At 43.2% G+C, this 23,062-nt stretch overlaps 1 protein-coding gene across 1 annotated transcript in view; it reads right to left on the bottom strand.

The window, feature by feature from the left end:
• Window positions 1–23,062, bottom strand: part of MYO10 (myosin X) — a 204,120-nt gene that overhangs the window by 53,525 nt on the left and 127,533 nt on the right. Inside the window, exons 12-19 of the mRNA XM_066623777.1 lie at window positions 21,957–22,103; window positions 19,975–20,075; window positions 19,684–19,750; window positions 18,449–18,541; window positions 17,266–17,334; window positions 16,984–17,066; window positions 11,053–11,161; window positions 10,584–10,664 (exon numbers count right to left, since the gene is read on the bottom strand). Of these exons, the coding sequence (XP_066479874.1) occupies window positions 10,584–10,664; window positions 11,053–11,161; window positions 16,984–17,066; window positions 17,266–17,334; window positions 18,449–18,541; window positions 19,684–19,750; window positions 19,975–20,075; window positions 21,957–22,103 (750 nt within the window). The remainder of the gene's footprint in view (window positions 1–10,583; window positions 10,665–11,052; window positions 11,162–16,983; window positions 17,067–17,265; window positions 17,335–18,448; window positions 18,542–19,683; window positions 19,751–19,974; window positions 20,076–21,956; window positions 22,104–23,062) is intronic.

Below are 23,062 nucleotides of genomic sequence, written 5' to 3'. Positions count from 1 at the left end.
ACTGCAAGCATTCAACTTTCAGCTTGGTTTTTCCAAGTTTCAATGCTAGACCATCCTCAACTCCACAAGGCTGACGCCACAAGCAGTGGCAGCACATTTTCTCTCAAATCTCAACTTTGATATCATTTATTCTGCCCGATGTGATTGCCCAATTAGCAGGCTAAGTGGCACTTTTTGAAGTGGTGTCCTCTTATATTTAGTGGGGGAGAGCAAGTGTCCCTCTTCGCCTCAGCATGGCATCTTTTCCTATGGCTGCTGCGAGTTTCTCTTCTCCATCTCTTTTTAGACTATTAGTCCTTTGGCACAGGGAGCCATTTATTGGTTTGTTTTGCTATGTAAACTGCTTTGTCAACTGCTTTGTGTTGAAAAGCGGTATATAAATATTTAATACTTAATAATAATAACCTGTTAGGAACTGCTACTTTTACTATGGCTATGGAGAGAAACAGGCAACCCGATTCTATTGGGCTAAGCCCACATGCTCTACACTTACCGCCAGCTCTGGGTGTTGTAAAAAGTGCCATAAAGCACTCTTGCGCCGGCAGTAAGTGCGCTGGGCCGGCACTGGGCGTCAGAGCTGGGGAGATGACAGACTGGAGTCTCCAGTGGTAAATTCCACTTCTGGCCAGCTGTGAGCCTTTTGGGGGTGGGGGGAAGGTGGTTTCAGAAGCTTCACTGGCTCCACAGGACACAGCAACAGCAATTTTGGAGCTGCTGGACACTAGGGAACATAGGATTGGGCGCTAAGGTCCACTTCACACAACAACTCTCTGTTCACCTTTCACCTATACTCTGACAGAGGAGATGGCTCTAGAAAACTTCTCTGTTTTCTTTCTTTTCTACAAGTATTGTACTTTTGCACAGAGTCTTAAAATATGTGGTGTTCACTATCTCAGAAGCTCACAATGGTTGGGCAACATGAATTGTCACAACTCATGAAACTGAACCTATTAATGAATCTATTTGATTGAAATAAAATAGGCATAGCCAAGAGATCTAGACTCTGGAGAAGCAAACACAGCTGAAGGTTGCAGATACCCTGAGTTCAAAATGAGCTGAGAACAGCTCTACTTTTTCCCCCAAAGCCTTTAAAATGTTTTCATATAAGATTCATACCAATGCCAACAAAAGTGCTGAACCTGAAAAGAAATACGTCCCTTTGTATTTATGAGCATCATGAACACAAGTTGAACAAAGGTGAAATAACTTGCCCAATTACATTTGGAAAATTGCCAAAGATATTGTTTATCACCCTACAAAAATGTTGTCCAGTCTCTCTGTTGTCTCAGGTTCATTTTCTCTTGCCCACTTGAAAATAAATGGTTTCCAAGAAATAATTAGTTTTTGAGAAGCTCAAGGATCATATGGTGCTGGACTGAGGCTTTTCACCATCAATCCAGTTTCTTAAAGGTATCTCAAAGTATGTATGAAAAAGGTATGTATGAAAGAAGAAGCATTAAAATTATATTCAGTGGAATAATTTCCATACCATTAAAAAGATGGTGAAAAACAGTACAAGCAGAAACATATTATTGGTTTGGGGAATCTCCCAAACGGAAAGCAGCAGGACTTTGCTCCTTTGTGCTCACTGAAATATTTTTGTGGTAAAAAATCATTTACAGTGTGTGCCATCAGCACTACAATGAAGCAGATCGAACTTGGATTTACTAATGCATAACAGCTTCTTTTATTGCATATTTTCTTTTTCCTGAATACACGGGCATTTTAAAACAATATTTCTTAGAAAATTCAAATTTGCAGTCATGTTTGATTTTTTGAAATGATTTTTTTTAAAGCACTACCACCCAATATCAGCCACTAGCAAAGGACTACTCACTGTGATGACATCATTTGTGCCATAATAACAAACTGTCATATCCCCTTGAGGAGAACACAGAAGGTGTTACATTCTAGTATAGGTTTTGGTCCTTTATAGTGCTGTAGTATAGGTTTTGGCCACTTTAGAGCTGTCCACTACCTAGCACTGACAAAATTTAAAAAAGTCTGTTGGTAATAAACTAGTATTTAAAATACTAGTCAGATGCAACACCTGAGTCATTGGGAGCGCAATTCAAAAAAGGAGATGGGTCAGAGGTGTCGCAAACATGCTATAAGGCACATTTGCGCCACTGAGTGAGGAAGGAGGCCAGCCCAAGCCCTGTGGGTTTGGTGTAAAAGGTAAGCCTATGCTGGCCAAGTCAGGCTGGCACGAGGGTCTTGGGGTGGGGGGAGGGTGGGAAGGAGGTGATCTAGGGCAGGAGGAGGGAGGGCAGGCCAGTGGGCAGGCTGCAGTTGAGCGGGGGGGGGGCAGGATTCAGCACTTGTGGAACCAGGCCTTCAGCACCTCTTTAGGTGGCACAGATCCAAGAAGCCCCATTGGAACTGCTGCAGCATTACCTGGGGTAATGGGAATGAATTCCTCTTGCCCTGGGCTGAGCCAAAGTAGCCCCAACCCTGCTCTGGATGCAGCACAGGCCAGCCAGCCAGCCAGCATCAGGGCAGGTTATGACTGGGCTGTGAGTTTCCTGGACGATTCTTGACCAGGCCACCTCTTTTGATGAAAGTTAAACAGGATGGTATTGTCTCCTTTTATCCCCTGCTTGACCTTTTACATGCTTAAGAATCTTCTTTCATCAGTCCTCATGAAAGGCAGAGACAAATCATCAGTTACACATCAGATAAACTTGTTACACATGACAAGGACAGCAATGTAGCCACTCAAGTCCCATCCAGGCAACTATTCAAGTTACTGAGCTGGGACATTTTTCTTCTCTTTTTTTAAACTCTGGCTCATGAGAATTTCCCATAGTGAAAAGTGTTCTATGTGTGCTTATTCAGAAGCAAGTTGCATTTTCTTCAGTGGGGCCTACTTTCAGATATGTGCATACAGAATTGCAGCCTCAGCAAAATTAAGCAAGGTGAGTTATATTCCAAGATTCTGAAACACTACTTTAGTCCTAGTCTAGCTATTGCCATGTTTCCTCCTGGCTGTGTGAACAGCTAGTATGATTTGCTCATCCTACCATGACTCTTTGGAAATGAAACCTTGCACCTGTCATCAAACCTCTGCCAAACCAAGCACAATTTTCTCTTGTAGCCAAGTCGGCTTGAACTGGAACAAACCCACACCCAGAAACGTGCTACTTCTCTCCTTTGGGTTGATTCACAGTGGGATATACAGGTGGTCGGATGTAGGATTCAGCCTCAGGCTTATGCATCCTCTCTGTGGGCAACTGTGAACTGAACCTTATGTTAATTAATTCCTTCATAAGCAGGCCCTTGCCAATGCAACTCATTCACAGCCACAAAGTAGAGATCAGGAATCTACTAGAGCTGGGGTCGGCAACCTGCCATTCTGGAGCCGCAAGCGGCTCTTTCAGCCTTCTGCTGCGGCTCCGTGCGGGGCCAACCCGTGGGAGGGAGGGGCTCGCCCCTGCCGCAACGCACCTGCCCCTCACCAGCCTGAGCGCACTAGCGCAGCTCCCACGCATCCTGCGGCTGCGCCCCAAAGGAGAGGGCGCGAACAGGCTGGCGGAGCAGCTCCTGCCCAAAGAGCCCGCACCGCCCGTTCCCTCCTGCCCGAGCTGCAGCGCAAAAGCAAGCAATTGAGTGCAGCTGCTCAGTCCTCCTGTGCGTGTCTCCTCAAAAGTAAGTCCCATTGTGCTTGCTCCCAGGAACGTGTGCCCAGAATTACAGCCTTCAAGCTCCCCAGTCAGCACTCCCCCATCGCTTACTCGCCCTCTCTGCCCCATTTCCTGTGCAGCTGCTCAGTTCTCCTGTGCAGGTCTCCTCAAAAGTAAGTCCCATTGTGCTTGCTCCCAGGAACGTGTGCCCAGGATTACAGCCTTCAAGCTCCCCAGTCAGCACTCCCCCATCGCTTACTCACCCTCTCTGCCCCATTTCCTGTGCAGCTGCTCAGTTCTCCTGTGCGGGTCTCCTCAAAAGTAAGTCCCATTGTGCTTGCTCCCAGGAACGGGTGTCCAGGATTACAGCCTTCAAGTTGGCCACTCAGCATTCCCCCGTCACTCACTCACCCTCTCACTGCCCCATTTCCTTCACTTGTTTCCCCCCATGATCACGGCAAAAGCAAGCAATTGAGTGCAGCTGCTTTGTCCTCCTCCAAAGCTCAGAGCACAATCCTGTGTGTGTCTCCTCAGAAGTAAGTCCCATTGTGCTTAATCCCAGGAAAGTGCGCCCAGGATTACAGCCTTCAAGCTGCCCACTCAGCATTCCCCCATCACTCACTCACACGCTCACTGCTCCATTTCCTTCACTTGGAAACTTGAAAGGGTTTTGGAGACCCTTGCACCAGATGGTATTCTGTATATGTTTGTATACTGTATGTGTAACATACTGTATATGTAGCATCAAAGCATATTTCATTGTTGGGAAGTAATCACTGTTAGTATGCCTTTTATTTTATGCAGTTTTGAACTCTTAGCTTGTTTGTTCAGGAGCACCTTTGTGAACAGTGTTAAGTAGTACTAAGTGGTCTTGTTCAGAGGTAGTATTGTGTGGAAAGGCATTTACAGAAGTACAGAAGTAAACGACAGTAAAGAATGACAGTATCCTTCACAAGCAGTTCACCTGTGCACAATCTAAAACAGTTGTTCTCCAACTGTGGGTCTGGACCTGATTTTTAGTGGGACCTAGAAGAGGGAAATGTATTATATAACTGTGACCTATAAGAGGGGAGCGCAAACTATATATGCAGTGTATATATACTCCCCTGGGAGTGAGTCCCGTTGACTCTACTGGGGCTGACTTCTGAGTAGACAGGGAGAGGAGCCACTCGCAGGCTGCACTCCTGTCCATGCATCCCTGAGATGAAGCCGCGTTGACTCTACTGGGGCTGACTTACCTTTCCCCCTGTTTTTGCACTGGTATGTATGGAGATCTGCCCCCCCCCCCAACTTCCATCTGTTGGTTCTGTGTGCAATGGGTTTTGCAATGGTCTTGCTGTGATATCTATATAGAGATCTTCCCTCCCCCACACCTTCTCCCTGTTTTTGCACTGGTCTGTATAGAGATCTGCTCCCCCCCCCCCACTTGTATTGGAATCGAGGAAGATCTGGTGAGGAGGTAGATGTGGTGTCAGCAGTGGCCCCTTTAAGGGTAAGCCTGGGCATCCAGCAGAGTGTGCTGCACAGCTGCAGCCACTTGAAGGCAATAGGGCCCTCAGGGATATAAGAGCACCTGAGGCAGGAAGGGTTTGTGGGTTGTAGAAGGAGTGCAGGTTGACTTTGGAATCTGACCTGGCTTATTGACTTTGTACTTTGACTTGGATACTCTAACTGATTTGACTGACTTTGGAATCTGACCTTGGACTGTGACTTGGCTTATTGACTTTGGACTCTGCCCTGGATACTCTGACTGACTTTGTGACTAAGGGACTGCTAGAGACACTGGAGTTTGAAGTGCGGCTGCTGTGCCCAAGACCTGCTGACGATCCAGGGTCTGCTGTAGTGGTGGGAGGCTGCTGGCAGGAGAGAGGACCTCTGCAGGTTGAACAGGGGAGCTACCCTAGAGGTGGGGTCCAGCAGGACTGCAGGGCAGAACCAGGGTCATTTGTTGGGGGAAAGGGGAGCTAATTTGCTTAAAGTGGGCATAATTCTCCAGGCAGATAATGGCCTTGGAATCAGGCAAAACACCATAGAGGACCAGGCGTCTGAAAACACAGGACAAGAATGTATGACAAAACTAACTAAATGCTACAAGAGGGGGCTACATTATAAAAATGGGACCTATAAGAGCATAAAGGTAAAAAAAAACTGTATATGCAGTATTATCTTCATTTTAGATGTCAAAAGGGTTTTGTGGCTCCCGAAGTTTTTTTCCTCTGGAAAATGGGTCCAAATGGCTCTTTGAGTGTTTAAGGTTGCCGACCCCTGTACTAGAGCATATCCTCCAATTATACCTATTCAGCAGGGACCTATTTCTATTTTCTAGTGCTTATCCCTGATAAAAGGGTTTTATGTTTGTCGTGTCTTCTGGAGAATTGCTAGGAATGTCTTTCTGAAATGCTATTAGAGTGCACATGTGCAATAAACCTTTTCAGCTTGCAGCCCTTTCCCCAAGTCTCCATACTTTAAATAGGTGGGTGGTGGATGGGTACTTCTCAACTCCAACAGGTGTGCCACGTGCCAGGACACAAAACACCTTTGCCTTACTTTCATTCCACTCTTCCTACAACTGTCTGACTAAGTATTAAATGATGGTAAATGCATTTTGAGTTTCACAGTGCTTTTATTGTAAATAAAAAGGTGCAGGAACTCACAACTTGTCAATCTTTTATTTATTTATTTATTTATAAACCATTTTTTATTGGAGAAATAAAATATTTTTTATGTGCTTCCCCCCTAAAGATGAACTTACTTCTGAGTAGACATGCATAGGATTGGGCTGTCAATCTCCACATCCCCTTCCCCCTAGCTATTTTGTCTACACATGGGGAAAAATACTGTACATGTGCACTTGTGGCGTGTAGTATGTAGTGTGGCACTACTTCGAGGAGAGGAAGCAGTGAATGGATTCCGGAAAATGGCTTACATGAGTTCCATGTAGTAAAATTACTCTAAGCAACTGTGGGAGTAAGAACAAAAAAGGAATTCTTACACAAGAGGGGTCCTTAGGTGCACATAGAAACAGCTACATTTGCAAACAAGCCATTAAATATGGTTTAATTCCGGTATCAGAATACTCTGTGTCTTTGGGAAGGCGCTTGGCATGCAATTGTATGTTCTCTGCTGCCCTGAGCAGCTGCTCTGCATTGCTGGAGAAGAGCTGCAAAGGCTGGCTGGCGGAGGGCATGCTTGTGGGGGAAGGATGAGGAGGATCTCTGGCAAGGCTGGACAGCATGTTGTACACACGTAGAATCCCTTTTCATCTGCCCTTAGCATGTGAAAACGGGTGCAGATATATATCTCTGCCAGGATTAAGAGCCCAATCCTAGGTATGTCTACTCTGAAGTCTCGTTCTAGTCAATGGAGCTTACTCCCAGAAAAGTGCCTAGGATTGCAGCCTAAGAGCCCAATCCTATGCATGTCTACTCAGAAGTCCACTTTAGTGAATGGGGCTTGCTGTGGATAGGATGGCAGCCTCAGGGCCCAATCCTGTGCCTGTCTACTCAGAAGTCAGTCCCACTAGAGGCAGTGGGGCTTCCTCCCAGGAAAGTGTGGAGAGGACTGTAGCCTCAGAGCCCCTCCTGTGCCTGTCTACTCAGAAGTCAGTCCCACTAGAGGCAGTGGGGCTTCCTCCCAGGAAAGTGTGGAGAGGACTGCAGCCACAGAGACCTTCCTCTGCCTGTCTACTCAGGCTGCAAGGCTATGACACTTTCCTGGGAGTAAGCCCCATTGAACACAATGGAACTTACTTCTGAGTAGACATGCTTGGGCTCTCAGGCTACAAGACTATGCACCCTTTCCCAGGAGCAAGCCCCATTGAGCACAATGAGACATACTTCTGAGTAGATTCGCCTAGGCTCCTGCTGCAGATTGGCACGGGGGCTGCACCAGCCAGCTTCCTTCCCCTCCTCCTCCACCAAGCCAGTACCTGGGCATTCTGCAGGTGCCGCAGCCCGTCTCCCTGGCTGGCTGGCTGTCCGTCCTCCTCCTCCTCAGCGTCAGTGTGCGTCCCCTGCGCCCTCCACCGGCTTGGAAGCTGTGCTGGGAAGCAGAGCGCAGGGGGAGGGGAGGTGGGCTGGGCTCAGGTGAGAGCTTGGAGATGGGGGCAGGAGGGGGTTGTTGTGCGGTCAGGCAGGGGCCAGGTGCCCGTCCACCCTGCACCCCCCAGCACCCACCCAGCGAATGCCTCTATTTTGCTCCCCTCCTCCTGGAATGCCTCCAAAGGGGAGGGGCCCCTGAAAAAAGGTGCCAGAACTCCGTCCCCCCGCGTTCCATTAGAAAAAAAGCCCTGGAGTTTCAGCTATTTTATAAAGAGAATCAAATCCATAGTGAAAGTTAAGGTTCCATCAAAAACTGACAAGTTAAGAAAAAAAGAAACATTCAATTTTACCAAACACCTTCTAAAGGCAGAAATATATATTACATAGTTAGAAGCCACTGAAGGGGAGCCTCTTTCAGAGTAACCTAACAAAATATAAAAGAAAAACAAAGAGCTCCTTGCTGTGAGAAAACACTCTTTTTATCCACTTGCAATAGCCAGAAGTTCTAGAACTGGGGCACTGTGATACCCCAGCCAGGGAAGCCCTGTCCCTGACTCCTTAAGGGGCGGGGTAGTGGTGAAGGCACCAACACGATCACCATGTGTTATCTGTGACAGCTATGGACCTCTGCGGGTGTTCAGAGAGCCTGTGGACCCCTCTGCAGGGCTCCCCGTGCCTACCGAACTGTTGAAAATAGTGAAAAACTGCCTCAGGTAAGTTTTTTTTTAAACCTCTTGACCCTGATAGTGGCACAATCATGACAATTGTGTTGGTGCCATTGCCCCTCCCCCACACACACTTAGTGCAATTTCTGAACTCCCAGAGAGTTCTGAACTGTTGGCCTTAGCTACCTAAAATGGTCACTCTCCAAGTTAGTAGAACACTTCCTGTAAGATTATGAGGAATTTGTACAACAAAAATATCAATAGATGGAGACGGATAAACTGGCATGCAACAGAGTGTACTATTCAGTGAATTATTAATTCTTTCTGCTTGAATGCAATTTTCAGTCTTAACTGACTAGAACCATATATTCTCACATGTGTTCTCTTCTGTGACTGTTCAAATCCTTTACTCATTATGGCATTCAGAACATGCCTTCAGAATACACTATCAATTTTGTTCCACAAGTGGCATTTTCTGTTTGCTTAGTCACCATATACTAATTTTGCTGTAACAAAATTACAGCAAAGAAAAGCAGCAAAGAAATCCAGCAAGAGTCCAGCAAAGAAAAGCAAAAACACTGATTATCAACCAAATATTTTATCAAATACTTATTGGCTAGTATGTATTTTTCATAAGTCTAGGACCGATTCCTTATTCAGAATGCTCAAAGTGGTATGCCAAGTTTAGAGTGATTATTCTCCAGAAAATGATATGTTTCCAGCTTTGCTTCATTTCCCCCAATAGAAAGGGATCAAAACCTGGTACAAGGAAGTTGAGAGGCTGGGTTGAGCAACCAAAGGAAATCATATAAGTAGTACTGGGAGCTATATCAGACTATGGGACCTGCACCACATATCCTCTAAAACTCCTGCTCAAAGTTTCTTTTCTTTCATGAGATCAAACGCCATAAACCCACACTACCCAGAAAGATTACAAATAAAGTTCTGACCAATATGGCAGATTTAACTGTGGGCAATTACACCAGAACTCGCACAAATTCTGTTTAAAATGAACATCTACAGCAAGAGTTCCAAACATGTTTCCACTTAGAAACTAGAAAAAAAAAATCCTGCTCTCTTCCTATAATGATCTTTTTGGAAACACACCAGTTTCTTCAAGTTACTATTTCTTTTATGAGGTTTTATTTTAAGAAATTTATTCTAAGTAGGGATGAAACAACCTATTCTGTTAAAATCTGAAAGTCAGCTTTGAAGATTTAATTACTTACTTTGAAAGCCACAAATTTGGGCAATATGGGTCCTAAAATCACCAATATTTAAGGAATATATCTAGTAAGCAAATATTAAACTTGGTGTTTTACAAAAAGAAAAAATTAAACCAATTAATTCCTAAAATAGTAACTAGTCAATTCCTGTTCTGGAAATCCCTGGGTTCCTTGGCAGTTTATTATTGATGTTGTTCTTCTGTGAGAAGATCAGTAATGGTGATTTTCTGAATGATAGCTTGCCTATTCCTACCTCCTTAACTCTGTATTGCACAGCACCAAGAACACAGGTTTGTTCTAGAGTGCATTGTCAGTTTATATGGTTTGGCAGAAAGGTCACATATTCATATAAGGTATGGGCTTCAGAATATTCTGGATTTTTATTTACTTTATTTTGAAGATGCATATAGTGCCCTTCTCCAAAGAATCCCAGGATGATTTACAATGAACAATTTCTCTAGAATTCTTCTACAGTACATAGGAGTTCCTTGGGGGATTATCAATGTGGAAAGGATTTCCCAAAATTCAAAGCTGTTATGTCACTGGTTTAATCTATTACAAGAACACATATATTACACTTTCACACAGCCTGCAATAATTAAAAAAAACAAAACTATTTAAAACTTGCTTTAATGACCATAAGTATTTGACTATTTGCCATCTTAAAAGGTCTGTATCAAAGAACCAACAGTAAGCAGAAATTTCTGCTCACTCTTTCTCAAATACATTTTTTTTAAACCAATTCTTTGATCCTTCACCACAGTGTTTCAGTAAAAGCATATAAACCATATTGTGGACAAGCAAAAAGGCAACAAGTAAAAATGAAACGAAAGGATTAAGGGCTGAAGAAGATTAAATACCTGAAACTTGCCAGCTTAGAAAAAGATTTAGGATTTCTGAGAGTGAGAACAGAATCACACTGTTCTAATGACAGCAACTACTGTGAAATATATGCCACAAACAAGTTTGCTCCCAATTCCTGGACTCATGGCAAAGAAGATTTGAGACAAAAGCAATCTTAAATCTTACCTTCTGCATGTTTGGCTTGATACAGCGAACAAAGAAAGGGTTAGAAGTGCTTAGCGTTGCCATTAAGGAATGCAGCGAATCCTAAAAGGGGGGGGGGGAGAGGAGATGAAACTTGTACTTTATAATTCATATCAATAAAGCTACCACTAGCAGTCCCTATAGCAGCACCTAGTGGCAAAGACTGCAAATTTCATCAATGTCAGCTTTCTCACAGGATCTGTTTGGTAGCACAACTAACAAAAGTCATAGTGAAAAGAACAGTATGACCACAAAAATGACAGGTTTGACAGACTACATATTAATAATATGGACGGTCATAACTGGCTTGGAAAAATCCAAATTATTTTTTATAACCAACTATATCCATAGCAAGTCATGCAAGATTTCTGAGGTAAAAGTGGTTTAATAGGTGATTCAGCACACCCTTTATACACAAAACCTGGAAAATGTGACAGATGAAAGGACTAACCTTGAACTGTAGACTGACTGTGGGTTTCCGATGTTTGGTTCCACATTTCAAAGTGTCTTGACTACTGCGGCTTGAAACATGTTCAAAAAGGTCATATATGAAATCGAGGCTGAAATGGCAGAAAGAAAGAACAAAACATTAAAAATGATCAAATAACACGAATGTTCCACCGCAGGAGGACTCAATACTGGCTATCCTCTAAGCCAGGGGTGCCCAAACCCCAGCCCTGGGGCCACTTGTGGCCCTCAAGGCCTCTCAATGTGGCCCTCAGGGAGCCCCCAGTCTCCAATGAGCCTCTGGCCCTCCGGAGATTTGTTGGAGCCCACTCTGGCCTGACACAACTGATCTCAGTGTGAGGGCAACTGTTTGACCTCTCATGTGAGCTGTGGGATGAGGGCTACCTCCACTGCTTGCTGTTTCATGTCTGTGATGCAGCAGCGGCAGCAAAAGAATGGCCAGCCTTGCTTTGTGTAAGGCCTTTTATAGGCCTTGAGCTATTGCAAGACCTTCATTAATTCATATAAGTTCATCTTTAATATATTCATTTATGTAAACTAATGAAAATTTATTCAAATTTTAAATGTAAATTAATTCTTTTTTCCCCTGCCGCCGACAGTGTCAGAGAGCTGATGTGGCCCTCCTGCCAAAAACTTTGGACACCCCTGCTCTAACCTTACACTATATGCCCTTCCTCAGAAATGTAGCTTGGATTTCTTAAAAACCTCCTATTGGAAAGTTTCTTTTGATAACACAGGCCTACAAAATTGAGGGTCAGAAAAGCTTTTCCCAAACTTTATGGTGGTTTGATATGAATTTGGGGTGCTGATTCAAAAAATGGCATCTGTTTTGCCCTATCACGTCTAGTTTTGGAGATACAGTATAGCCTCATTAGTGATTGGTTCAAGCAGCTTCCTCGTGAGGAAGCTGATTGAACCATTCACTAAAGAGGCTATGCCAGGTCTCCAAAACTAGACAGGGCAAAACGGATGCCATTTTTGGAATCAGTATCCATAAGAACATAAGAACAGCCCCACTGGATCAGGCCATAGGCCCATCTAGTCCAGCTTCCTGTATCTCACAGCGGCCCACCAAATGCCCCAGGGAGCACACCAGATAACAAGAGACCTCATCCTGGTGCTCTCCCCTACATCTGGCATTCTGACTTAACCCATTCCTAAAATAAGGAGGTTGCGCATACACATCATGGCTTGTACCGCATAATGGATTTTTCCTCCAGAAACTCGTCCAATCCCCTTTTAAAGGCGTCTAGGCTAGACGCCAGCACCACATCCTGTGACAAGGAGTTCCACAGACCGACCACGCGCTGAGTAAAGAAATATTTTCTTTTGTCTGTCCTAACCCGCCCAACACTCAATTTTAGTGGATGTCCCCTGGTTCTGGTATTATGTGAGAGTGTAAAGAGCATCTCCCTATCCACTCTGTTCATCCCCTGCATAATTTTGTATGTCTCAATCATGTCCCCCCTCAGGCGTCTCTTTTCTAGGCTGAAGAGGCCCAAACGCCGTAGCCTTTCCTCATAAGGAAGGTGCCCCAGCCCCGTAATCATCTTAGTCGCTCTCTTTTGCACCTTTTCCATTTCCACTATGTCTTTTTTGAGATGCGGCGACCAGAACTGGACACAATACTCCAGGTGTGGCCTTACCATCGATTTTTACAACGGCATTATAATACTAACCGTTTTGTTCTCAATACCCTTCCTAATGATCCCAAGCATAGAATTGGCCTTCTTCACTGCCACTGCACATTGGGTTGACACTTTCATCGACCTGTCCACCACCACCCCAAGATCTCTCTCCTGATCTGTCACAGACAGCTCAGAACCCATCAGCCTATATCTAAAGTTTTGATTTTTTGCCCCAATGTGCATGACTTTACACTTACTGACATTGAAGCGCATCTGCCATTTTGCTGCCCATTCTGCCAGTCTGGAGAGATCCTTCTGGAGCTCCTCACAATCACTTCTGGTCTTTACCACTCGGAAAAGTTTGGTGTCGTCTGCAAACTTAGCCACTTCACTGCTCAACCCTGTCTCCAGGTCATTTATGAAGAGGTTGAAAAGCACCGGTCCCAGGACAGATCCTTGGGGCACACCGCTTTTCACCTCTCTCCATTGTGAAAATTGCCCATTGACACCCACTCTCTGCTTCCTGGCCTCCAACCAGTTCTCAATCCACGAGAGGACCTGTCCTCTAATTCCCTGACTGTGGAGTTTTTTCAGTAGCCTTTGGTGAGGGACCGTGTCAAACGCCTTCTGAAAGTCCAGATATATAATGTCCACGGGTTCTCCCGCATCCACATGCCTGTTGACCTTTTCAAAGAATTCTATAAGGTTTGTGAGGCAAGACTTACCCTTACAGAAGCCATGCTGACTCTCCCTCAGCAAGGCCTGTTCGTCTATGTGTTTTGAGATCCTATCTTTGATGAGGCATTCCACCATCTTACCCGGTATGGATGTTAGGCTGACCGGCCTATAGTTTCCCGGGTCCCCCCTCTTTCCCTTTTTAAAAATAGGCGTGACATTTGCTATCCTCCAATCTTCTGGCACTGTGGCCGTTTTGAGGGACAAGTTGCATACCTTAGTCAAGAGATCTGCAACTTCATATATACCCCAAATATACCCAGGAATTGGTGTAATGTTTAAGGAGGCAAAATGTGTGTTGGCCTGTGTAATTAGACAATGGAAAATTATGCAGCCAGCAGGCTGGCAACTGTACAAGGCCGTAGCAGAGGGGAGCCAGGGTGGGCATTGCCCATCCTGAGTCAGCAGTTTGCCCACTCTCACATTTATTAGTCTTTGATATTTCTCCATACTTATCCTTTTATTTTGCACACCAATATAAATACCTGACAAAATTGACCACTCTGAAAAAATGGTCACCCACGCATCTCTAGAATCCTGACTATGGGCCTGCAACTGTAACATAAAAGTTGGATACAGGGTGCTGAATCATCAACAGGGTGAACCTATGCAAGTTTATTCAGAGGTAAGTTCCATTCAGCAGGGTTTACTTTCTAGCAAGTGTGTTTGGGAATGTGCAGACTGGTCCCTTTAAAGACATTTCAGAGTTAATAACAGGTCCTCTATGCATTTTCAGAAGCACCTTTTCATTCATTTATTTATTTTTAAAGGAGTTGGCTCCTTCACTGTTTCTTCACTCCAGTCATTGCTGCTGATGAGAAAAAGGGCTGCATTTCTTGGTCCCTCAGGACCTTGTGTGCTCTTTAAAATAAAGTGAAAGAGTGAACAACTGCTGGCTCCAGCTAAATGAGGTAGGAACAGCAGAGAGACTTGGCTTACAGTGCAGCTAGTGCAGCTGGAGCAGATGTTGTTATGCAGGTTATAGTCCTGTGATGCTTACTCTGAATTAGGCTATGTGGTTTTTTTGGTCTGTTTGCTTTTTTGGTATTGTAAAAAAATTTGAAGACTTGTTTTAGTTTAAAGGCAGAATGGTCAAAATGAGAGGGGTGTGGTAGCAGGAGGAAGGGGTGATGATGGTGGTGCCAGACAGAATCCAATGATAATCTGTGCTCAAGGGCCCACAAAAACCCAGAGTTGGCCCAGACCTCATATATGCAGCCCTGAGACACTTCATGGAATGATGGAATTCAAATGTGATTGGTAGGTAAACAAACACATGCAACATGCTATATTGTGAACAGTGCACAGCATTCATATAAAGCAGCAAAATATAGGACAAATATAATTCACCCAGGTTTGGGGCAAATGTTCAACATGTTTATAACAAAGTACTCAAAACTGCAATTGATTTTTTGCAATATCGTCACTGGAAATTTGTTTACTGGTCATAAATGCCTGTCTAATAAGGCAATACTATACATGTTTACTCAGAAGTAAGTGTCATTGTATTCACTGGGCTTTACTCTCAAGTAAGCATGAATTAGGACTGCAACCTAACTCCGCTAAGTTCCAAATAGCTTCCTTTGTGTACACAATGTTATGATATCTAGATCAGGGGTCTCCAAACTTTTTGGCCGGAGGGCCACATCAAATATCTGGCACAGTGTTGAGGGCCAGAAAAAAAAAATTTAAAATAAAATTTATTTAAATACATTAGAGATGGAACTTAGATGAGTGAAAAAATAAATGAATGGGCTCATTCATTCAACCTTTCTGGCCCTTGAACACCCTCCAGACGCAACCAGAGCATAGTTCCAGTCATGTTTGGCCAAGTGGGCCAGAGGCTTTCAGGAGACAAGAGGCTGGCCGCGGGCCGGATAGAGGTTTGCCGTGGGCTGCATCTGGCCCCTGGGCCGGGGTTTGGAGTCCCCAATCGAGATTAATGCCCCGTACAGTAGAATCTCCTGGCACTTTCTATGTGTGCAAAATTATGCCTTCCTAATAACCAACATGCTCATGTTTCACAAGTTATGCAAAGCTGCAGTGTGTCTTTTGGGGGGGGGGATCTGCTTGTCCCTGCCAAAGTTGCTGCATTTAGTAAGAGAATGAGAATTAAACAATTGGGGGAATATCAGTCAGCAACTCCATGCCATAGCTTCTTTCAAAAACAGGTTAGAATAGGCAGTTCCCTTCCTACATAGGTATCTCCTCAATTTCAATTTTGACACCAAGTCAGTTTCTATGCCTTTTGCATCTGTGTGTCTGCAAGTGCATATTTTTGTATGTTTATACAGAAATCTCTCTGCCTTTGGGCTCTAAAGATTTTCTTGAGTGGTTGCACTTCTCATAAATAGGAGAAATAATTTCTTTTACTACTCCACAGGGCTGATTTTCCTTCTACTACAAATTCTCTCTGTAGTGAAGAGTTGTTTCTGGAATGCCAGACATTCAGATTCTTCAAGAATGGACACAGAAAACCCTCAAAAAGAATCCCAAATATGCCTTGTCAAGTACCCTGAAAAATATGGGTTATGTAAAGACAATCTCCGGTTTAAAAATCCCCCCTACCCCGTGCCAAGTTCTGCCAAAAGAAAGGTATCAAACTTGTCATACAAGTCTATAAATTATTTGGACTATGAATGTATTACTTATTTATTCTTAGAATGTATATCCTGCCTTTCCCAAAATGGTCAAAGGCAGTTAACAATATAAAGACAACAGTATAAACAACATTACTAAAAACACGCACAATTTAATACATTAAACAGCAACAATAAAAATTTTTCATCACCACCACCACAGCAGCAATAAACACACTAAAATACTAAATCCCCCCCCCCACACAAATACAAACACCCACCCTTTATTGGGATTAGGGGTCCAATCCTATCCAACTTTCCAGTGCCAGTGAAGCCACAATGCAGCCCCTAGGAAAGGGAACAAACATTTCCTTACCTGAAGGAGGCCTTCATGGTTAACCCCTACCACAGGATGCAGTGCATGCACCATTGGCACAGCTGCACTGGCACTGGAAAATTGGTTAGCATTTGGCCCTAAATCATGTAAAGCTTTCTGGAATAAATGCAGCACACTGTAACTGAAGTCCTCAAATTTCATCAGTCCATGAATCAAGAAAAAGCTGCCAGAACTTTGTTCGGCTGAGGCCTTTCACTCTTGTCCAGGATGTCACAGTGTGTGGACTCCCACCCTCTAAAGGCCTTGTGTTATGGAGGATTTGGGGACAGAAAGGCCTGTCTTGCTGAGTACCAGCAGTCAGCACATTTCCAGAGCTATCCTCACTCTACAGATGGAAGACATGAAACACCACGGCTCTCTACCTGATTAATCAAAGGGCACACTCAGGCCCAAAATATACATGGCAGCAGACTCACTTAACTCTATGGCATGTCCTGGCAAATACAGTACTTTCCAAAGTACAAGAATATGTTCCAGAATGAAAAACAGGATGTTAAACTGCACACCAGATCAGCAACCTACTGTATTTAGTGCTTTACAAGAGCTAGGTCCCAGTTGAAAATGTACCAACATACCTGCTTTCCTGTAACAAGTTCAGGAGATCATCCCTGAAAGTGTCCCTGTTTTTCTCCAAGATTCCTCTGACATCATACTGGACCTAGTTGAAAAGAAACAGAACAGGCTCAGCTGCTTTAAAAGTGCCCTCTTGTTAATGGCTTCTCACAGAGGCACTATTGTAAAGAGCGCAGAGGAAACCAAATGCTTCAGTTAATTTGCAAGTGGCTACAGGGCAAAACTCAACTGCTGCTGAAATGCTATTTGGAAGCATTTCAATGCATGTAAAAAAGAAAAGTTACCTCCCCAGCATAGTGTTTCACTCCAAAGTTGTGGATGGCAACTCTTGGTTTCACGTAGAAAGGATTGCTCTATTTACAAAAGGAAAAAAAAAAAACCACATACTTTTTAGGATCCAAAACTGAAATACTGAATATTCACTAAAACCAAAACTTGCAGAATGTACTGAAAGACCAGTATCAAACAAAATCAAATGTAACATGTAGTGGATTACAGCTAAATAAGTATTATGCAAACTCAATTTGTAAAAATGCAGATTAAACAAGACAGTGATAAAAAAGACAATACCTCCATAACTTTATTTTGACTATCGAATGCGATTTCAAGTATTGATTTTTCCCCCAGGAAAATATGCCCAGTCTAATTCTTATAAAACATGAAATTCCTCCAAAGAGACATGGCTTGTTCTCCTACCATACACCATGGATCCCTTGCATATTAAATCTTCACATATTAACCACATAATTGAAATCCAGCACAATACTGGTCCCAGAATTTCAATCATGAACACTTTACAAAAGTTTATGAACACTCTGATAAATTCCAGTTACATACTTTAATGGCCCCAATTGTAACCCCTCCCCCACTGACATAACTAGCATTGTGCTGGTGGTGGCTATCTTACAGCTGTCACAATGCAGCCTCTGCCAACGTGTGCTGCAGGCCCACCAGTGGGGAGGTAGGAGCGGCCTCCAGTACACCGGTGGGGTCCATGGACACCTGCCAGGGCAGATAAGCCTGAGCAGGAAGTTGGAGGGAGGCACGGAGGGGGTTGAACGTGGTAGGGGGAGAGAGAGGAGAACAGGGGGTGACAGGGACACGGAGAACAGGCCCAGGAGGGGTGCTGGAGTGGCAGTGCATGCCAAATTCCGAGCCCTTTCCTGGGCCTGATCCATCTTCACAGAGCAGTGCAGACTTGTGCTAACAACTGATCTGGCACAGGTCCAAATTGTCCCATAGCAGCTTCAGAGGGTTACTCCAGGGCAAGGAGACAAATGTCCTCTTACCCTGAGGAGACCTCCAGCTGCCAAAAATCCCCCACAGGATACAGCAGAAGCTGCACTGGCACCACTGCATTGCCTCATGAGGACTTAAGTAGGACTGGGCTGAAAGTTAAGTAGATGTGCACAAACTGCAGACTCTATACGGGCATACCTAGAAATGAATGACAAAGGTGATACTTACAGCATGCTGGATGTGTAACTTTGCCAACAAGGTGCTGTCAGTAGCTTGAGGGAAATGGCTTTCTTCATTGATAAGTGCTAACAAACCAAGTTTCTAGGCAATTAAGATACAAAAAGTCAAAGTTAAACAAGCCATAGACTGTTTATACTGCTCTCTTCCTTTCGGTTTTGTTTTTGTAAAGCTACTGTGAAAAAAAAGCAATTCAGTAGGGTCTGCTGTGCTTTTAGCTGCATGAATGGATTTGAATGGGATATATATTCTTTAGCAGTTCAGGTTGGAACCAGATGTTACAGCAGATGAAGGGCTGGTGCCAAAAACAGCACACTCACATCTTGTTCTCCCTGTGTTATAAGATATGTGATAAGAGATCACTGAATATGGCAGCCTATGATATGAAGCAGGACTGGGAAAACATTCAGTGTGTTCACATCATGCCACATGTTGAGTAGGGGAGAAAGGAGGAGAAGATATAGAGTGGCTCTTTTCAACAGTACCCCACCATCTGCTACAACATCTAGTTCTGGCCTCAAGAGTCCCTCTAAAGTGATTTCTGTATCATTCAGTATGAGGCAGACTTATTCTGAATTACCTTGGGAATGTAACCCCCTACACACACACACCAGCACTGAGAGGGATGTGATTTTATTTTATTCATATTTTACAATGAATAAATAATATGTATAAAGTCAACCTAGACAATCAAAAAAAAAAGAAAAAAAAAAGAGGTGAGGCAGCGAGAGACCAAACATCTTAAAGAGATCTTAGAGATATCAAGTGGGGAGGGGATTCAGAATATAAGCCAGGAATGAGTAATTCATAAGTGTAACATCTTGAACTGATGGAAAAGAGCTAAAAGAGTATTTTGAATATTAATCCAGGTTGTGAATGCTCTCCTATAATTGTGTATGCAACCACATGCCTTAAACCAGCTATAAGGAGGGTGACTCAGCAGTGGGAGAGAGATACTTACTTTCATTAATAACATAGTGTCTGTATGAAGCAGACAACAATGGCAAAGTTTGAAATGATTACTTAAACACATCAACCTTTCGATCACGCAATTGGCAACAGCAGCATCTGTTTGTAAAGCATGCACCTAAATATATATGGCGTTTTCCCCACTCCAATATTATTTATTTCTCAAACTTCTGAACAAAAAACTCCTTGAATGGCAACTCAATCAGCACAATAGAAATAAGTTCTTTTATATTGTTTGCCACACTGTATTAACGTACCTTTTCAATGAGATCCAAGCACTCCCCGTTATCAGTCCAGTCAATGTCTTTCCATAAGAGCCCTTCTCTAACAGAAACCAAGAGGGACATTGTGTTACGATTTTCAAATACAAAGCAATTTTAGTCTACCAATCAGAAATGCCACAGGAAAACTGCTTTGAAAAAAAAATAACATTGAACTAGAGCTTATGATATTTTAAGATTCCCTAAGGAAGCTAAACATTCAAGTGAACAACAAATGGAAGATTCCACCTGCTCAAGGTTGGGGGGGGGACTACTTGGATTTCTTACCTGCTATATTCCAACTGCTCTAAGGAAAAAATGTGCTTGTTAAAATACTCCTGAAGTTTTTCATTTGCATAGTTAATATTGAATTGCTCAAATCGATTAACCTATAAAAGACAAGAAATGTTCAAATAATTTAAAAAATGTTCTAAAGCAATAGATAAGTATAAGAAAAAGCCTTGCTGAATCAGGACAAAGGCTTATCTAGTCCAGCATCCCGTTTCCCACAGTAGGGTCTGTTTCCCACAGTGCCCCACTAACTGCCTGTGGAGTGTCACAAGCAGAAGATGAAGGCAGCAGTCTTCTTCTGTCACTGCTACCTTTCAAATGATCCTCAGAAACATATTATGTATATAGAGGTAGCACACAGCTAGCATGACTAGTAGCCATTAACTGACTCATCCTTCATTTAGCTTAATCTCTGCTAACCTTAATCCAAGTTAGTGGGCGTCAACACATACTGCAATAATGAATTCCATAGGTTAGGGCTTTTCAAACTGGGTCGTCACGACAACCCAGTCTGTGAGCCCTGGTCACTTTCCCCTTAAGGGGTAGGGGCGGGGGGGAAGGCAGCAATGTGATCCCCAGGATCGTGTCACTAAGGGGGCTGCAGGGAGCCCTGTGCGAGGGTCTGCAGGGCTCCCCAGGTCTTGAAAAGTGAAAGCACAGTGATCGCGCTCCACTTCTGGTTTTGCTGAAGTGGAGAAGCTTTTCACATTGTAGCTTCTTCTGTTAAGAAAGGTCCAGCTACTTTAATACAAGTATGGGTGCAGAATGAGTGAGAATTGCTTAACATTGGATCTGCTTTCAGAACACTGGAAAGGAGAAAGTACACAAGGGGTGTGCCTCCTTGGAAGGTTAATATGGAATGTGTCCCGAAGCAATATCATCTGGGAAAGGTATTTGTGAAAGGAGAATTTGCTTCATAAAAAGAAATAATCAGAACTAAGATTATCTTCTGAGATTGGGAAGTTGATATGCTACACATCTGCCTACGCGTAGGCCCATGTAGAATTAGTAGGCATGGAACTCAGTGAAGCCTATTAGATAAATGGGTGAGCATGAGAAACATCCAATTAAGAGGTTACTGTCTAAGATTAGTAAAGTCCCTATTCCTAAAAATGACATCAAAAGAACTATAGCAAACAAGCAAGATCCCATCTGCAGGGAAGACCACCATCAGCAACAAGCAGCAATCACGATGCACTACAGTTTCTCAGTGGAGCTGGCCACTTGACTTGGGAGCATGGGAGTGAGCATGAATAGAGGAATGGCTGAGGTTAATGCTAACAGCTAGCCTGATGTTATTTTAGATTGCACAAACATAGTAGGAGGAGATTTCACTGTTCTGAATTTTAGTAAGTTGTATCTATTATTGCACCAAGTTTAATAAACCAGATTTATCCCAAGTGCAGTCTCAGCACCACCCCTTAAAGTGCCCTTTGACAATATTGTGACCAGAAGTATTCAGACTATTCCAAATATGGCCACACTACAGGTTTGTTTAGAGACATTATAATATTAGGGGTCTTATTCTCAATCCCTTCCTAATTAACAGCTGGTATGGAATTTGGCTTCTTCACAGCTGCTGCACAATGATGTTTTCACTGAGCTATCCACCATGACCCCAAGATCTCTTTCCTGTTTCAGCAGCAGCAGCTCAGACTCCATCAGTGTTTATGTGAAGTTGAGATTCTTTTCGCCCTAATGTGCATCACTTGACACTGAACTTTTCCCCTAACATATACAATTTACATAGGTCACTAAGGCAAAAGTACTTTTAATTTATGCATTTTTAATATATATGCTCAATTCTAAGAACATGGTCCCTTGTAAGTCAAGCAGTATCTGTAATTCATTCAGCTTCACTGTAATCATCGTATCCTCTTTAAGTTTCCCTCCCCCCCTCCGTTATTCAGTTCTAGTTCGTTTAGCAAACCAATGCCCAAAGAGAAAAGCATCTGCCATGAACAAATTTTGAAACATACCTCAAAATTCTCAAATCCAAAGATGTCTAAAATTCCAATGGACTTGAAGTCATCTTTGCCTTTTATTCTACTGTTGATTTTTTTAATAACCCAGGAAAAACACTGGGAGTAAAGTGCCATAGCCATTGAATCTCTACTATCTATTGCCTGGTGAGAGATAATATAGAACACAGCAATTTTTGTGTTAGGAAGTTGTTTTCTGACACAGTGTCTTTTCTGCAGCACAATTCACACAGTAGAGCCCATACAGGCACGGCCTCACATTTTAATACACATGCACTCAGGGGTGCACAGAGTTTAACTCTCCTTCTAAAACCCAGACCCCATCCCATTCTGTCCCATCCCCACATGCTAAATAAAGATGCTAGGGTAAAAAAATGTGTTCCCCATCATCATTCTGTAAGAAGGGTAAAATCTTTACTTGGAAGCATCTTGTCCTAAATCATCCTACACAAAAGTTTAGAAACACACATCTGAGGATCTATTAAATATAAAATAAAGGTCCATGCCTCCAGGTCTCATGTGAAGGAGGAAGATTAACATTTCTCCCACAAGGAAATGATTCCCATAATACAAAGTAACAAATCACACTCTTCATAGAGATACACCTATCTTCCCCATTTTGATTTGCAGGTTTATCTCCAACTCCAAACAGTAATAGTTGGTTCTAATGTTCCAGCAGTGAAGTCTCAATTTTTATCTATTTTATTAAATTGCTAACAAAGCATCCATCAGTGAGATAAATTGCAAAAGAGACTGGTCTGTGCTGGTGAGAAAGGCCCTCACGTTAGTTTGACACTTGTTGACTGCAGCAGCATTAACTCCAGGACTTCATCAACCAGTCTTATCTCTGAAATAAAAGGTTGGGCCTCGTTATCCATGGGGATTCTGTTTCAGAACCCTCAGTGGATTAAAAAAAATCAGTGGATACCAAATCAGTGGAAAAATAGCTTTAGACACCCACTTCCAGGTTTCTTGCTCCTCTACTGTCGCCCCAGAATGCAATGGTATAGACACTATACTGCATTCAGTCACTAGATGGGGTGAATAATGGAATGAAATTATAATGATTTAACAGTGCAAAGGCAGAAAACTGGATTTTGGTG

Source organism: Tiliqua scincoides, chromosome 4 (assembly GCF_035046505.1).
Source record: "Tiliqua scincoides isolate rTilSci1 chromosome 4, rTilSci1.hap2, whole genome shotgun sequence".
Lineage (NCBI taxonomy): Eukaryota > Metazoa > Chordata > Lepidosauria > Squamata > Scincidae > Tiliqua > Tiliqua scincoides.
The sequence above is the reverse complement of the archived record's forward strand: the minus strand, read 5'-3'. Positions and strand labels throughout refer to the sequence as shown.